The sequence below is a fragment of the Furipterus horrens genome, unplaced genomic scaffold (genome assembly GCF_987537825.1).
Source record: "Furipterus horrens unplaced genomic scaffold, mFurHor1.1.pri manual_scaffold_9, whole genome shotgun sequence".
NCBI lineage: Eukaryota > Metazoa > Chordata > Mammalia > Chiroptera > Furipteridae > Furipterus > Furipterus horrens.
Genome location: NW_028327179.1, coordinates 32,677,479 through 32,695,168, shown reverse-complemented (window position 1 = coordinate 32,695,168; position 17,690 = coordinate 32,677,479). Strand labels below are relative to the sequence as shown.

The 17,690-nt window shown below is 39.1% G+C and overlaps 2 protein-coding genes across 5 annotated transcripts in view; one reads left to right on the top strand and one right to left on the bottom strand.

Moving 5' to 3' along the window:
* Positions 1-9,312, bottom strand: part of PEX1 (peroxisomal biogenesis factor 1) — a 53,084-nt gene extending 43,772 nt beyond the window's left edge. For all 4 annotated transcript variants that reach the window (XM_090287239.1, XM_090287238.1, XM_090287240.1 and 1 more), the window contains exons 1-6: positions 9,125-9,312; positions 5,383-5,526; positions 2,667-2,750; positions 2,354-2,468; positions 1,494-2,257; positions 52-171 (exon numbers count right to left, since the gene is read on the bottom strand). In XM_090287239.1, coding sequence (XP_090143365.1) covers positions 52-171; positions 1,494-2,257; positions 2,354-2,468; positions 2,667-2,750; positions 5,383-5,526; positions 9,125-9,253 — 1,356 coding nt within the window. In that variant the 5' untranslated portion in view covers positions 9,254-9,312. The remainder of the gene's footprint in view (positions 1-51; positions 172-1,493; positions 2,258-2,353; positions 2,469-2,666; positions 2,751-5,382; positions 5,527-9,124) is intronic.
* Positions 9,313-9,601: 289 nt separating this feature from the next.
* On the top strand, positions 9,602-17,584 carry RBM48 (RNA binding motif protein 48). The gene is made up of 5 exons (XM_090287230.1): positions 9,602-9,723; positions 10,250-10,440; positions 12,464-12,609; positions 14,149-14,717; positions 17,308-17,584. The coding sequence occupies exons 1-5, from the start codon at positions 9,613-9,615 to the stop codon at positions 17,392-17,394; spliced, it is 1,104 nt and encodes a 367-aa protein (XP_090143356.1). The 5' UTR covers positions 9,602-9,612; the 3' UTR covers positions 17,395-17,584.
* Positions 17,585-17,690: the final 106 nt, after the last annotated feature.

Below are 17,690 nucleotides of genomic sequence, written 5' to 3'. Positions count from 1 at the left end.
AATTTATAACACATGTAAAATAACTGTGGCATAACATAAATTTGAACTTACTAAGTTTTCTCTAGGTTGTAATTTTAGAGACCTTGGAATTTTAGGAGTAATTTCCACTGGAGTTATTCTGACTACTGCATGCATTTCTATATTCAGTCTCTTTCTCAGGTCATCTGGAATCTGAAATTTAAAAATAAATGAAAATATAATTATGATTAAAAAATAGTCCATAGCATAGACATTCATAGTAACTTTTATAAATTCCGGTGAAACTATATCTTACCCATTGTTAGATCACAAATATTTCAATTTCCCCCTATATTTCTTTCTTTTAACATCCTCTTCAGAATGTAATCAGTGTCAATCAAGTCAAGCCTTTCCGAGTACCTGATGGCAACTACTGCCACTCCTCACTGGCTATGGCTAACTTTTACAATAGAGTCGGAAGTGCAGACTCCTCACTGCTATCTTATGTGGTCCCCAAAACTTTACCATCATCACTTCTTCACCCTATCCTCACCACATAAGTTCAAGGAAAATAGAAGGGTATTCATACCTAATGGCAGAACCGTCAATAAAGGAAGTGTAGGTCATAAGAAGTTTAGCATTAGACAATGCAGTGGGATCTCCTGAGTTTAGAGCTAACAGAAAATAATGTGGCCATGATCCAGAGCTTTAGAAAATGATGTAAGCCAAAGAGATTAAAACTGTAAGTCACCTGCATGAGGGTCATAGGTTGAACTGTGAGAGTGGAAGAAATCTACAAAAGAAATACCCATCCCTTCCTATTTTTCTTCACTATCTTAACAATTTCTTCCCTTTCACGTCATGAAGTTTCACTTCACAATGGTTCAAAATTAGGCTCACATCGATGGGGCTGGTGACTCGTTTCATGTAAGCATAGCATTCATATCTGAGGCCAGGATGGGAGGGTGGAACACTAGTTGTTCTGTCTACTTCCTCTCCCAGTTATATACAAGTTACAGAACTGATACCAGCAAGTTAAGCAGTTTCTGGCTACATCCCAATCCAGGAGCCATCAGAGGGAGCTGTGGGCATCTCCCTACACTAGGCATTTCCCCCAATACACAGCAAATACTTCCTGTGCTTTCAAGAACTTGGAAACAAACCTTCTGTGGGTATTAAAGATGGGAGGCTTTGTAGGGCACCCCAAGCTAAGCATGAACTCTAGAGTCAGGCTGTCTGGGTTTGACTCCTAGTTCTACTTACTAGCTATTTAATCCCTGGCAAGCAATTCTGACTTCTCTAGGTCTATACCTAGGGTTTTACTGTCCAGGTTTACTTATGCAGAAAGTACACAATTTTTACCCAAACACAGACTTTACCCTACAATCAGCAATGTGTCCCTGCAGGGATTTTATATACACTTTCTTATTATATTGGTTATCAATTTTTATATAAAATATTATTTTAATTCATAGTTTGGGGAAGTTCAAACAACATAAAATTATTTCCTTCTTAATTATAAAATTTATACTAACCCAGACTTTCCCAAGATGGAGAGCTTCTACGTTTTTGGTGTATTTTATGGCATTCTTCAATTCCTCAAGTCCATTCCAGACTACTTTTAGTACACAGGCCTCACCAGCTTCTTGATGGTCTAGGCTAATTTGTTTTTGATCTGAAGGTTCTGACATCTGCTTCTCTTTTTCAGGTGACAGGACATTTTGCTTTGTTTTACTTTGCTGTTGCTTTGGAGAAAGTAGCTGAACTAGCTTTCCATAGGTCACAGTAAAGCTGAGCTCCACATCAAAATATTCCTGGTCCCATGGAAATACATGAATGGCACAGTGTTTGTGAAATACAGAGGTTGCTGATGCGTTGCATATACTGGGAGGCTGAGATTTGCACACTCTGAAAATATTGTCTACAGGAACAACTGCTGACTGCATATTTTTAAATGCATTGATTTCAGTTACACCCCAGGATGTCTCTTGTTTCTTCTCAGACCCAAAAGAAAAAACGCTTCCTATCATAGTCCATAAGCTCGGTATTGATGGTGAGTCAACTGTATCCTCTGAATCGATTTTGTTAGACCCAGTGACTCTTACAGTACTTGATTGATGTTGCTTGGTTTGGAGTTCTTTTGCCAATCCTTTTTGGTCTCTTCCATAATTATGAAATGTTCCACGTGCATTATCTGCTTTTGAAAATGTATTCTCTTTGGCTTGGCGGGTCTTCGGCTGAATAAGGAGTCTGGTGTCAGTCTCCAACCGTCCATAAGTAGCTGTTGGTGTGAGTGCAGCTGTGTACAAAATGAAGCTCATTAATGCACATTTGCTCTGCCTTGGACTCAGTACTGTGTCATACAGTAAGATGACAAATAATATGATGGACCTACCAATTTGGATAAAGATGTAAGTTTGTTGATCAACCCAAACAGGAAAAATGGCTTTTGGAAAAACTATTCGAATTTGATCTAGAAGATGCTGTTCAAGGGAAGCAGCATGAAGTTCCTAGAATCAAGAACAAAAAAATCAATTCACTTACATTTTGTCCATTCCATGTCTGTTAGGAAAATCTCAAGTCATTCTTATAACTCAAACCAACTCAGAATATATATGATGAAGCTCAGAGAAGAGAAATCTAAAGACACTGATATTCTGAAATATCTTAATCTTAAACAAAAACAGTTCTCATTTCATTTTCTTTACCAGTATCTCCCAATCGTCTGCTGAGAGGGGTTCCACCTCAACTTGTTGACAAGATAGCACATGGGAACATGGCTTGAGAAACACCTGAAAAAAAAATTTTAATGTAAAACTACTTCCAAAAAATTTTATTTAGAGATGAGAAGGGATCAATTGGTTGCCTATTACACATGCCCAGACCGGGGACCAAACCCACAAGGTAAGTATGTGTCCCGACTGGGAATCGAACCAATGACCCTTCACTTTGTGGGATGATACCCAACAAACTGAGCCACTCTGGTCAGAGTTAATACTACTTTTAAAAGACTTCTGTATCCCTGAAAAAAGGTTTTCTCTTTAGGTATCTAATTAAGTGTGTGAGAGTGTGAGTGTGTGTGTGTGTGTGAGAGAGAGAGAGAGAGAGAGAGAGAGAGAGAGAGAGAGAGAGAGTGTGTGTGTGTGTGTGTGTGTAGTCCCACCTGACAAATATTCATATGTAGTCAGGCCTTTATATACATAGTCAGGCCTTGATATACATAGCATTTTAGGATAAATTATTTCATAAGAAATTATAGCAAAAAGGAAAATACATTCTAGCACATTTTTTAAAAACTAAAACATAACCACTTAAAAAATTAATGTAAGTTAAAAAATGTTAAGAAGAAACAATGTCACCAAGTCATGACTTGATCCAGTATATAAATACCATTATTTCTGGTTTTGCAACTACAAGCCATGTTCCTTCTATTTCTACAAAACTAACACACATTGACATAGAGATCACAGTCAGTTATTTAGATTTAGAAGTATAATCATTCATAGCTAAAAGGAAAAACAAATATCCCCTCATTCCAGTCCATAGATATACATGAAATGCTAGTATGTTGCAAGAAGCTGGACTCTACCATCTTACTTTCTTTCCTCTTCTGTTAGCATTCCTAGAGATTGGAGGACTAAAATCCAAAGCTACCAACTATTAAATGCTCCAGGTAACCAGCTCTTCCTTCTCTGCTTTTGTGGATTGGAGCAGAATTTCCCCACGTGCTTCACCGGACTCCTCAGTGAATTTCTCCTCAGTACCTCCTATATGCCCTATTTGAAAGAGGTGTTTCTGAGGAAACACAAAGCAGCTCCTGCTCACCAAGAAGTCAAAGTCCTGGGCAACCTGTTCCTGTTCTTATCAATAATTCTTTGGGAGATATCACCTTAGTGGTATTGCTACAAGACAGGGATCTACAAAAAATCAGGTAAAAGTTCACCTTGAAGCCAGTGGGAGGTAAAAGCAAGCAGGATTGTTCAGAATGCCGATGAGACATCAAGATCAGCAATGGGACGCTGATGTTCCCCACAGGGAAGTGGCACATACTCAGAGCACAGAACTGTAACTTGCTATGAAATCCTGCGCAAAATATCCCATCTCCCTAGGTTTGTAGAGCAAGGCACCAAACTTAGTCATTTCTAAGGTCACTCTGGTGCTAAAGGTTTAAGATTCTAGCAAAAATTTAGGATAAGGACTAGTGCTAGACCTATGATTTCTCATCAGTGGCCTAGTCCCATCAAGTACGTGCTTGTGTTCAAAACAAGTTTAAAAGATATGACACTGTGAGTGCTGTTAATAGTACTGTTAATGGAAACTGGTAATAGAAAACAAGTTAGCCCCATCTATCAGACTTTTAAACATGCAGCCCTCTAGACTTGGCAATTCAGCTTTTACTATTTAATTCCATATATACAGAGATGTTCAATGCACACTGTTTGTAATACGTGGAAAGGTGTCTCTGATAGTCTGTGGGAAAAATTGCAGAAAATATTATGACCACATTCTTTAAATCCTAAAGGTCTAGTGAGATCCCAAGGTACAGCACACATTTATTCTGAGGCTGGGGTTAGAGAAAGGGAAAACATTTCTTACTTTTAAGTACAGTATTTGTAATAAATAATGTATTACTTCTGGAGTTTAAAATATTTTAAAAAGAATAAATTGATGAAAATAATAAAATGATAAAATAGACATGAATCCTTAAGCTTCGGAGTTTACAATCTAAGTACATTAAATTCATAGGCAAGACAAAAATGGAAAAATAACCCTTTTTTGTAAGATAGGTTTTTATTTATTTAATTTTTTAAGCTCAATTTTTAAAAAAGATTTTATTTACTTTTAGAGAGAGGGGAAGGGAGGGAGAGGGAGAAAGAGAAAGAGAAATATCAATTTGTGCATACACAGATCAGTTGCCTCTCATATGTCCCCAACTGGGGACCTGGCCCATAACCCAGGCATGTGTCCTGACAGGGAATCAAACTAGCAACCCTTCAGTTCGCAGGCCGGTGCTCAATCCACTGAGCCACACCAGCCAGGGTGTAGGATAGATTTTTAAAAATCAAGTATAACCCTTGAAGCTTAGAAAATTTGTCAAGAAACAAATAAAATGAATTTCAATAATAGATAGTAAAGTGAAATAATTTGTAAAGCAAAAATAATTGCACAATAACAAAATTAAGAGAACCTGGAAAGTGAATGAAATAGAATACAAAATCAACGAGAGAGCATGGTAGACTACTAGATAATGACTTAACAATGGCATATAGAGTTAACCTGAATATCCGGGACTAATTATAGTAGCATACAAGTTAGGTGCCATCCCTCCTCCTTAGAAAAAAAAATATGAACTTTGAATTTTATTGCCATCGCTATATTATGTGATATTAGAAGAAAGTCACAGTCATCACCTTTTGTGCTTACCTGTTCCCCATTTGAGAGTCCAAGTTTCTGACCAACGTGTCTGTTAATTTCAGCCACATTTTCACCTTGATCACAAAAATGCCTGCCTTCCACCCAGCTCAAGAATGCAGGCTGGTGACCCCAGGCTACTTCTATAGCTTGATTCTATTTATTCAAGAAATAAAAAGTGGGGGAGAGGTTTTGAAAGTTTTTACATGCTTTTCTAGAATCACATAAATGATAAAACTGTTACTGCAAACCACAAACACAAAACCAGTTCTACAGAGAGCTGAGCGCTCCCTGTTGTCCACCTCTGTTATAGCATTTAAAAAGCTGTAATTATTTCCAACACCCAACATTGGTGATACTTCGGGTGATACCAACACACTTACATTTCTATTATGGCATTATAAATTGATTCAACCATTCCAGAATTCAAAATGGCAATAGGTAGTCAATGAACTTATATAACCTTGATATACATATATTCTGAATTAATGATTAGAAGAAGAAAAAACCTACAGCAGAACATATCATTGCAGTATTTTCTGTAACAACAGAAACATAGGACTGGCTTAAGTGTCTATCAATAGGGAAATTATTAAACAATCTATAATTTTACTATTTTAGTAAAGTATGAGTCAATATCTAGCAACATATCATGATTATTAAAAATACAACAGTACTTATTTATTATAAGAAATAATTAATGCATGTAGTAAAAGTACAAAAGCATAAAACGTGAGGGCAGGTCCCTGTTTGCAGAGGTAATTATTATTAATCGTTTCTTATGTATACTTCTTGAAATATTATATTATGTAGCTTCTTAAACATATTTTTAAGTTAAAAAATAGCAAAATAATACTTACTCTCATTAAGAGCATTTATATAAAACATGTAAATTCGGGGCTAAGAATTAAAACAATGTTTTTTATGATTAAAGAATTACAAACTCATAGAAACCTTAGAAAATACATAAACTTGGAAGGAAAACCAAGAATTATTGATATTTCCTCCACAAAAGACAACCATGTGAACAATTATGTCAATTTCCGACTAATCCTTTTTTCTATGCATTAGTTAATTTTTTAAATTAATTAATTTTTAAAATTAAATGGATTGGGTGACATTAGCTAATAACATTATATAAATTTTAGGTGTACTGTAATTTTGTAATTTGACATCTGTATGTTCACTTTTTGCTCATCACCTGAAGTCTAGTTTCCTTTGGTCATTATACTTTTTATCCCCTTCACCCCTTCATCCTCTATACTCCTTAACCTCTGGTAACAAGTTAATTTTTTACACAGTTGTGTAATATAGTCATGATTTAGTACCCTTTTTTCCCATTTAACACCGTATCACAAACATTTTCACACAGGTAATTTTTTAATAAAAAGAATTTCATTCATAGCCACTGAGACTTGACATATTAGGATATTTTAGTATTATTAAATTCATTTAATATAAAAATAAATTTATTAAATTATTAAATAAATCCATCAATATATATCCTATTTTACTACCTCAAAACTGGTTATAGGCTGTGTATTGTGTTTCTTTGAACAGAACAAACTTCCAAGGGTATTGAAGCCACTTCTGGGGTAATATACTTTACATTGACCATGTTATTAAAACTTTGCATAAAGAAAATCCTCGTGTATCACTTCGTGTAATTTTTCTCACAGTTCTTCACAGGACAGTCCAAGTGCTCTGGCTGACAAAGTCTTCCACTGAGCACAGTGTGGTCAAGTAGAAAGAGGTCTAGATTTGGGGTCAAAAGTCCTAAGTGTCTACGTCAGCTGGAACTCTGGGAGCTGAGGTAACAAGTGGCAAGTGACCAATACCCCAGGTGCTTTCTATGGAGTTTCATCAGACAGTGACATGTAATCAACATCAATCCCCCTACTGCATGGGAAGTAACTTTTAAAACCAGAGATATCAAATATGGAAATATCAAGAAGGAGAATTCCACCAACTCATTGGAAAAGGGGAAAATTAACTTTATTAAAAAGAAACATACTTCAATTATTAATTTGGTCAAAATGTAGTAACTAGCTCCATAAAGTCATACTCTATGTTCAGCGGAATCTAGTAAACTTTGCAGACTAATGTCTGACTTCATCTTTATGTCAGAAGTTTTTACTTGGACCACAGAGCCCCTGGGCACTCGGGGAGAGAATAAAAGGACAGACTGGAGGGAAAGGAGCCCCTTTGCCAATTTAATCTAAACAAATGATCGACTGCTTGCTCACACCAAAAATTTTTTTTGCCAATCTGACAAAAAATAGGTATGAATTTGATTCATTCACAACCGATGGCTACTGTTGTGTTGGCCGTTGCCATTCTTTAAAAATTTATTTTTTATTGATTTTAGATCTTTGAGAGAGAGGGAGCGGGGGGGGGGGGGAGAGTGGGGGAGATGAGAGGTGAGGAGAAAGACAGAAATCGAGCGCAGTTGTTTTTCCACCTATTTATGCATTCTTTGGTTGCTTTCTGTATGTGCCCTGACTGGAGATTGAACCTGCAACTTTGGTGTAGAGGGACAATGCTCTAATCAAAAGAGCTGCCCAGCCAGGGTGCAGTTCTCATTTTTTAATTTGACGATCTAAGGGAAAAAAGAGGTCAGGACCCCTGACTAAATAGCCAGGTATTGCATGTTTTCAAAATCGTTGAAGCACACCACTTTAAAATTGCTGACATAGAAAAATATAAACCGAGAAGTAGAGTGGAAAGCTGGGATACTTGAAATTACTGCACTCTTACATATCTCCTGCATGGACTAGCCAGTCGTGGCTACCACACACCCAGGATTTTCAGGCATTTCAGACATACGGGTAGCTCCTCGTTGTATTGGGCTTCGCTTTATTGCGCTTCACAGAAGTTGGCAGTTTTTACAAATAAAAAGCAAGACCCTCCACCACTGGCTTTTATTGCCATACTCGTTTTATTGTAGCGACCTGGAACCGAACCAATAAGGTGTGCCTGCTTTCTAGCCTTTTGCCGCTCAAGCTCGCAGGCCAGGTGCCTCTGGTTTTAATTATGAAAATTGGGACGCTGTATCTTTGCCAATGGTTAGAGCCACGAACCAAAATCACCACCTCCAGAAGGGCAGCTGACAGCTCTGGTTCAAATATTCCTATCTGGGCACGTCCAAGTATGCATAATCCACTGCACGTTCCTGACACACCTGGCACACCCGGAGTGCACGAAGGACCTTCGTTTTATCAACCCGGCCCGCTCGTGGGACACGGTGCTCAGTCCCTGTTTAACCTACGGGGTCTCAGTAAACAATCCAAGTCTCCTCTCCTCTGGAGGCCCGGACCACAGCCGAAGGCACCCGGAAATCGCTGGCGGGAAAACATTTTTAAAAAACAAGCACAAACAACAACAAAAGGAAGGACTTCTCAAGAGTTTTCCAACCTGAAGTAATATCTGAATGCAAAAATAGACTATAAAATGTTCGAAAGCCCAGTTTCACTGAGTGAAAGGCCCTGGAATAAGGCCAGTTCACTTAAAGGCTCGGGTTGTACCAGACGTGGCGGGGGCTGCAGACACGGCCCCAGACCGGCCCTGCCCCCGAGGGTTCTTCAGTGTGGCCTCTGCACCGCTCGGCGGCGCCAGGAAAGAGCCTGTGTCCCGCCGCCGGGAGAGGCCTGCGCGCCCGCGGGTCCCTGGAAGGCCTCTGCCCGCCTGATGCCAGACTGCCGACCAGGTGTCCCGCCCCCGGGCTGGGAGTCCCCGGCCGGGGCCAGCGCGTTACCTGCAGCAGGTGCAGCTGGGACACGAGGCGCCGAGGCAAGTGGAGAAAACAGTCGCGAGCGTTGGTGAAAGCCACAGTTACGACCGCCCCATTTTCCCCCGCACCCACAAGGCGTTCGCTGCACCACATAGTCGGCCAACACGTACGCCCCGGCCGACCACCGTAGCGCACCGGGGTGAGCCCGCAAGCCTAAGGCGCCGGAGCTGAATAACGTCATTAGCCCCGCCCCCGAGGCCCCGCCCCCTTTCCCGTGGCGCCTCTCCTGGCGTGAAGAGGGAGAGGCAAGCAAGCCATTTCCTGGTCTCTCCGCCGCGTCGCTGGGGGGCGACACGTCTTTCACAGAATTCTCGTCTGCAGGAAACGATGGCCGACGCTATCAATTCTCCAGCCAATCCGGGAACGTCTTGACCCATCCCTCTCTCTTATTGGATAAACAGGAGTGCCGCTGGGCGGATGTTGTCGTTTTTGCGAGTCCCAAAGCCGGCAACATGGCGTCGAGTGGCGGGGAACTCGGCGGCTTCTTCGACCACCACGGCCAAAGGCCTGTATGCGACACACGGGCCAAGTATCGGGAGGGGCGACGGCCTCGTGCTGTCAGGGTAAAGTGATTTTGGTTTCATTTGTCATCCTCGTTAGTTTTTTTGTGAGTTGTAGCTCCACATGCCCAGCCTATGTAAATAAAGCCTTGAAAGGGAGCTGTCAGATCCATTATTCGCTGTAGATAGATAGGTATGAGAAACCCTGGTAATAAGGTACCAAAGAGTTTTACGACCCCTTTGGTCAACTTAAGAGGACGTCCGCCCTACGAAAACAGGTCTTCGTTTTAATCGTATCTTCCGTGTTTACGATGTTGCTTGGGCCATGGTAAGCACTCAATAACTTTAAAATAACTTCTGCCGACACAACTTCTGAAATACATGTCAATTTAAGGTAGTTATTTTATGCTTTTTCGTTAGGTGAATTCACGTGGGGTGAATTATTTATTATTAGAAGAGCAATTTTTTGTTGTTTCCTGTAGACCGGTTAAACAGTATTTCTTGTTTTCAAAGCTTTTCGGTTTTTTAAAAAAGCAGTTTGTCTAGGCTTGTTTATGAAATACATTTAACTTGTTTAAATTTCTTATAGGTATATACAATTAATTTGGAATCGCGGTACTTATTAATACAAGGAGTTCCTGCAGTGGGAGCAATGAAGGAATTAGTTGAGCGATTTGCTCTATATGGTGCAATTGAACAGTATAATGCTCTAGATGAATACCCAGCAGAAGACTTTACAGAAGTTTATCTTATTAAATTTATGAATTTACAAAGTGCAAGGTAATGTGCAAGTTTAAGTACTGTCTTAATCACCTCCATTTCCGTTGCTATTATTTTGGCCCCAGTTTTCCCCCATTCATACCTGAATTATCCAATAACCTATCATGGCTCTGTGTTATTCTTTTCTTCTTCCAGTCTTTTTAAATGTTAGCCTTAACAAAACAATTTTCATCACATCATTCCCATGCTTAAAAGTTCTGTCATGTATGTTAAAAATTGGGTTGGGAGTAGGTTTTCCAGTTTTTCCTATTCTGTAAAATCCATCTGGTAAAAAGACCTGCTATTGAGGTTGTGTGAGGATGAAATGAGGCAATCCACGTAAAGGGCTTGGAATATAGTACCTCCTGTTCAGGATGCAGCAAACTTTAGCTATTGAGATTCTTACTAACATGTACCTGTGTGAATTGACCCCTTTTCTTCCAGTCTTCTGTATGACATAAACTCTGCTCCAAAAAGGCTGAAACATGAAATGCCTTATATATTTTTATGTGGCCCCTACTAATTTGTTCCCAGACCCATTCTTCCCTGGCTATTACACTTCATATTTTCTTTACTGTATCACGAACAGCACTTGCAGTCTGCCATTAAGCACTTACTCTTTGGGGTCAGGTGGTCTCAGATTGCTCTCATATGTAGTATTACTTCTCTAACCAACTTGCCAGCTCCTCATAATTAGGGAAGGATATTTTCTAGAGTTTTTGCGTTTTCCACAGCACCTAGTACAACAGGTCTTGGAGGGTGACATGTGGATTTGAATCCTAGCTCCATTAACCAATGTGAGCATGGCCAAGTTGTGAATTTCCCCAGGACTCACTTTCATCATAGCATTGTTGTGAAGTGTTAATTCAAGTGTAGCACTAGGGTACTGCCTGGCATGTGGTAAAACCTCAGGATTTCTTACTACCCCTGGGCCCAGAAGTCGTCGGCAGCCGTCCGTCTCGAAAGACGATGGTGTAGCTTCTTAAGAGTCTATCTGCACCGCCGAGAATGGCTGTGCAGTCCGACTCGGGAGTGACACGGTATCTGTCTCCTCCCATGTTGAATCGACATCTTGCGATGACGCTGGAGTGTCCTCTCCAGTGAAGCTGAAGCTACAGAGCCTGGGCAGGGTGATATGGAGGGTCTGCTGTTGCCCATGCAGCAGACCCCCCCTCTCTTCGCAGCTGAAGGATCCAAGGGAAAGACCGAGTCAATACAGGTTGGCTTCAGGTGCGCCGCAGGAGTTGCCGGTGTTGACTACAACGTCAAACCGCCTTAGGGACTCCGGCTCCTGATTTTCTGTCGGGGTTTACTCCCTTAGCCTTTCCCCTGAAGAGGTATGCCGCAAGGCAGCGGAGGTTTTTTGGAATCAGAGTTTTCCTTCTCTGATGTGCCCTGACTGGAAGATCGAACCAGCGACACTTAGCTCGCAGGCCGACGCTCAATCCACTGAGCCAAACCAGCCAGGGCTTGGGCCCAGAAGTACTTAAATATTTATTGTAGTAATGCCTTGATCAGTTATAGATGTTTGGTAAGTATTTGTTAAATAATACCAACCTTTCCTTGATTACTTGTTATATATTCAGTATCTCCTCAATTATGGAAGGTTTTACAATTATGTTTTTATTAATTTTTATATATGAATCGCATTATAGGAACACATTGTGCCAAAAAGGGGTAAATTGGCTGTGAGCTAATTCTCAAGGGCCATTTAATTCAATGTGGAGAAAATCTCTACTTTATGATTACAGATTATGTCCTTTAGGCTAACCAGCTGGATTCTAAGTTTGTTAAAGGGAGTCTGTATAGCTCAAGTCCTGTTAATGCCGTTGTGAGAGGGGAGGAAAGGCTCTAAGAGCAAGCACTGGATCACTAGGGTCAATTCCATTGATAAGCACAGCATCTTAATTCCTAAACCATAGGATGTACACACACATAGCAAAAGCTGAACTTGGTCCTTTAGATCAGTGCATTGTATACTAGTCAAGCTTTCATCCTAAGTAAATCTAGATTCATAAGCATACTATCATGTATTTCTGTTTAGGACAGCCAAGAGAAAAATGGATGAACAGAGTTTCTTTGGTGGGTTGCTTCATGTGTGCTATGCTCCAGAATTTGAAACAGTTGAAGAAACGAGAAAAAAACTACAAGAAAGGAAGGCTTATATAGCCAGAACTACTAAATATAAAGGTATGGAAAGCCTGTCATTAAACACCTATGTGTCAGGCATTCTGTTAGGCAGAACATCGCGGAGCCCTCAGTCTAGTGGAAAGAGAGGCAAGTAAATGATAACAATATTCAATAGCTGTAACAGGGTTCTTTGTAGCACTCAGCATAATCTGGGCTGGGAAGACAGAGATGTTTGTTTGTGGAAGACTTCCTACAGGATGAGAGGTGGCTGAGTTTTGAAGGATAAATAGACATTACTCAGAAAGGGAGAGGAAGAAATGGAAAGGTGGGCCAGGTATCATGTTTAAAGGACCAGAGGAATAAATGAGCATCGTGAATCTCAAGGAACTGTGAGTGATTCCAGATAGTCATACACAGGGGCTTCAATTAGAGACAAGATTACAAAAGTGGATAGGAAGTGAATGATGAAGGCCTGTGTTCCATTCAAGGAATTAAAATTTTGACATAAAGGCAGTGAGAGTCAATTAGGATTTGCAGACCAGTTAACAACTGCTAATCTAAAACTGCCAAGAATGGAAAAAATTCACTTTTGACCAGCAGCTAGCCAGATGCCCCATATGCCCAACTGAGTTTCCCTAGACACAAATTCCAGGTGCCTGAAACGGAGTCATGGGATCTGGTATGTGGATTTTAGGCCTAGGGCAGTCAGAATTGGGCTTAAGGTAGTGTGTGCATTCTGAAATCTAACTACTACTAGAGGCTCAGGTTACCAAATTTCCACCCTTTGGTTGAAAGAAAAAATCAGTGTCCATACAGCTATTGAACATGGTGAGTTTATTGCTGACTGGGGAATGAGCATGTGGCAGTGGTGAAAGAGAAATAAGGGGAAAACTCTCTTGGAAAATTTACCTGAAAATTTGTCAAAAGAGCTGTTGGAAGTCCCTGGGCATTTTTAGACACTGAATTTTAACCTGTGGGATATGTAAATTACTAGCTACATGCAAACTTATATGTATATATGAGTGGCAAAGGAAATTACTAAATACGGCCCCAGCATATTGCCTCCTTTAAAAAACTAACACACATCGCTTCTTGGCCTTTAGGCTAAGATCAAGTGTAAAAAACTAACACAAAGTAAGCAGCATATACACTTGTATGGTAGAATACGCTGAAACTGTGAAGAAAAAAAAAAGCAGCTATGTAACGAACGACATGGAAAAACTCTCCAAGATCTATAGTTAACTGGAAAACGTAAGGTGCAGAGAACTGGGTATTAAAGTAGAGAAAGAGGTAGTGGAAGGAAGAAAAGTAAGATATACTGGACAGATAAGTGAGATGAAAATAGTGATTACTTAGTGGTGTGGGAACCAGGCATACAGGGAGCAAAGAAAGAGTGTAGCTTGGCACTACTATCCTTTTATCCTTTTTAGCTTTTAAACCACACGAATATACTGCCTGCTCAAGAAATAAAACTTTAGGGTAGCATTTGTTAATGTTTTAAAGTAATGTTTGTTTTTAAAATAACACTTTTCTGAATGATGACAGTAAACGAACCATTTCTGTTCCCCTTTCTCTCGCCTTTTAAATTGTAATACAAAGATCATTTCATGGCAAAGAAGAAACTGCTTACAGAGCATAAAGTCACAAAAGATTTTAGACAGGTCTTTCATTCAAAGAAATCTGGATCTTATGACGCTTCTTTGAACACTTCTGCTGGGAACTCAGATCCTTGTCTTCCTTATTCTTGTGAATTGCCTTTATGTTATTTCGCCTCAAAATGTATGTGTTCATCAGGAGAGGATGTGGACAGAGCATCAAACTCCCCTCAGGATGGTAGAAACCATGATGAAACAGTGGGGCATTGTAACCACAATGACTCTTTGCAGAAAATGCAGGCAAAGCCTTTTAAACACTCAGTGGCCTGCCCTGGTGCTCAGAAGGCTATTACGCCCTCAGAGGCAGTGGGCAGGTTTATGCCGAGGACAACACAGCTGCAGGAGCGGAAGAGAAGAAGAGAAGATGATCGTAAACTTGGAACTTTGCTTGAAACAAGCACGAGCAATAATGAGGTGCTGATTGGGCCTTTGCTGCCAGACATACCTAAAGTAGATATGCATGATGACTCATTGAATACAACAGCAAATTTAATTCGAAACAAGCTTAAAGAGGTAAGGTCACTTAAAGAAAACTTCTAAGAGATGATTTGTTTATAGGGCTAACACTAAATGGAGAATTGTTTATGATAACTATAGTATTGCCATTCATAGTTCATTTGTAATTTTTTGATGTGTTTTCCTATAATTCTCTGTTAAATTAACTGAATTTGGCTAACAAATTTATGTGCTTTGATGCCATTAATCATTGTCTTAAATATTAAAGAGAATACAGGGTGGTGCAAAAGTAGGTTTACAGTTTTAAGTACATGAAACACTGAGTTTCTTCTTTTTTTTTTTAAAGATTTTATTTATTTTCAGAGAGAGGGAAAGGGAGATAGGAAGAGAGGGAGAGAAACATCATTGTGTGGTTGCCTCTCACATGCCCACAACCCAGTCACGTGTCCTGACTGGGAATCGAACCAGCGACCCTTTGGTTTTCAGGCCGGTGCTCAGTCCACTGAGCCACACCAGCCAGGACTATTCTTGTAGTATTTATTAATTATTGCATTATTTTCCATACGAACAACTGTAAACCTACTTTTGCTCCACGCTGTTTGTTTTATATTCCTCTCTCTATAAAATACATAAGCAGTGGTTTCAGTCAGTAAGCTCAATCTGTGAGAGCAGAACCCTGCCTTTCCCTTTTTTTAAAGCACCCCCCACCATGGTTCTGATATGAGCCAAAGTAGAGAGCTGCTGTACTGAAGAAAAATTATTACAGTTTGTTTTTCTTAAGTTCAAAGTTATTTCAAATTACATTAAATTCAAAACACTTCATTGATAGAGGTGGCCATAGAAGAAAGGTGAAGTGTCTTAAGATTAATTCTTAAGATATGCATTTCAAACGTAAACTTCTTAAGTAGATTAGAACTAGGTTGTGCTACTTAATTTTTTTTTACATTACTTAATCATTTTTAACTTTCTCAGCACAAATAAAAGTTAACATTTGAGTTTGCTTTAGAAAAATACCATATTTGGGGGCAAGACTTAGAAATCATAAACTGAAGGACAAAGACCATTTTCTTAGGTTCAGAAAGTGCTTTTCACACAGTTGTCCATATGTTTTATAATGTGATTAAGGAGGGGCCTAAGGTAGCTTAATTAATTTTATGTATATTTTTTACCTGAAAAGTGTTATCTGATTAAGGATAAGGGTTCGTTTTATAATAATAAAAACCCATCCCTGCAGCCCTGGCCAGTGTGGCTCAGTTGGTTAGAGCATCGACCGGTAGCTGAAAGGGTTGTGGGTTTGATTTCCAGTGAGGGCACATGCGGAGTTTGCAGTTCGATCCCTGGTCCAGGCACGGGCACATGCAATTCCCTGTCCGTTGGGTAAGGGGGCAACCAATCCATGCTTCTCTCACCCTTCCTCTCTGAAATAAAAAAAACACGCAATGAAAAATATCCTTGGATAAGGATTAAAAAATAAAAAAATCCATGACACAATTTCTGTGCTTAAGCCTCTTAAATTTTTTAGTTTGTGCTGGCACCCTTCCTTTCTTCACATACAGCTGAACTAAGGCATAGGTACAGATACATAGGCTGTCTCAGCCAGGGCTGATTTATTTTCCAGAAAAATGTGCTAGATCCAAAGCCTAGGTATAGAAATAGTAGATCATCATCCCCCTGCCCTGCCACTCCTGACATCCCTGACTCCATACCTTCTCTTTTTTTAACCAAAGTATTCATCACCTTCTAATAGTAATGTAACTTCTTTTTTATTGTCAGTCTTCAGTCCCCAGAATTTAATTTTCATGAAAGCAGAGGTTTTTGGCCTGATAGATCCCAAACTCCTAAAATAACATTGGCACTTAATAAATATTTAGTGAATGAACAGATAAATACATCATATACTCACTATTGTAAAAATTTTATCCACATATTGTCAAGGCTTCAAAAGAATAATGGAAAATTAAAACATTTGATTTGTTGAGGTGACAGAATTGTGAAGAAATGCTATTCCTTTATTTGGTGTTTAATTAAATTTCAAAAATATTTGTATAGTAAGAAATAAAAAGAAAAACTAGAAAAAAATACAGCAACAAAAAAATAATATAATTTAACACAGTTTCTAATAATTTTCTATTTTAAGAGAAGGCCATTTTATTGCTTTAACTTACTGTCTGCTCTTTTTCTCATGATGTTTGATTTCATTTTCCCTAAGAAATTAAGGCCATTTCTGATTATTTCTTCAAATTTTTAATTACTCCCCTCCCCTCAAGCCTTCATGTCTCTAAATATATCAGACATTATCATTCTTTTGAGGCATGCACAACCTGACTATAGATCTGTATCTATAACATAACAAGTGGCTTCAGATCTATAAATGAATGTTAAAGTAGAACATATGTTTACTTCTCTCCTCTTATTATTATTTTTTTTTCCTTTAAGTTTCTTTAGAAATTTTACTCCCATCGATGTCTGGACAGAAAACTTTGCCCTGTACCTAGACTGTAGGCTGTACCTTGAACTTGAGCTAGCTCTGCTTCAAACATAATAGTAAGGATTGAACCACTGGATATATATCCTGCCTCTTCTGATAGTTTATTTACTCTTGTACTATAAAAATTAAGATTTTCTGGTTCTCTCTTTCTTAAATTAGGTGGCTTCTTCTGTGCAAAAGCCTCCAGAGGACAAGTCAGAAGATGTGCATACAAGTCATCCATTAAAGCTAAGAAGAAGAATATAAGATTACCAGTAGCAAATTAATATTTTCTAACGGAGTATTTATTTTTTATTTTTAGCCTGTCATTTAAATTCTTTAAGAGCTTGGACTGCTGGTATTTTTTTCAATGCATTCTTCGTTGTAATTTCGTTCAAGCTACTTGTCTGATTTAGTTTCATCTTTTAAAATTAGTTGATCATGGACATAATACACGCCAACCAACTGTTTCCCTTAATAAAACTTTTCCAGAAACTCCACCTTGTGCCTTTACTTACATCTTATTGGCTAGAACTGGGCCCATAACTGTTCCTAACAAGGAG

Coding starts and splice junctions, on each gene's coding strand:
- RBM48 (XM_090287230.1), top strand. CDS start 9,613: ATGGCGTCGAGTGGCGGGGAACTCGGCGGCTTCTTCGACCACCACGGC. Junction 9,724..10,249: donor GACGGCCTCGTGCTGTCAGG/GTAAAGTGATTT, acceptor AATTTCTTATAG/GTATATACAATTAATTTGGA. Junction 14,718..17,307: donor TTCGAAACAAGCTTAAAGAG/GTAAGGTCACTT, acceptor TTCTTAAATTAG/GTGGCTTCTTCTGTGCAAAA.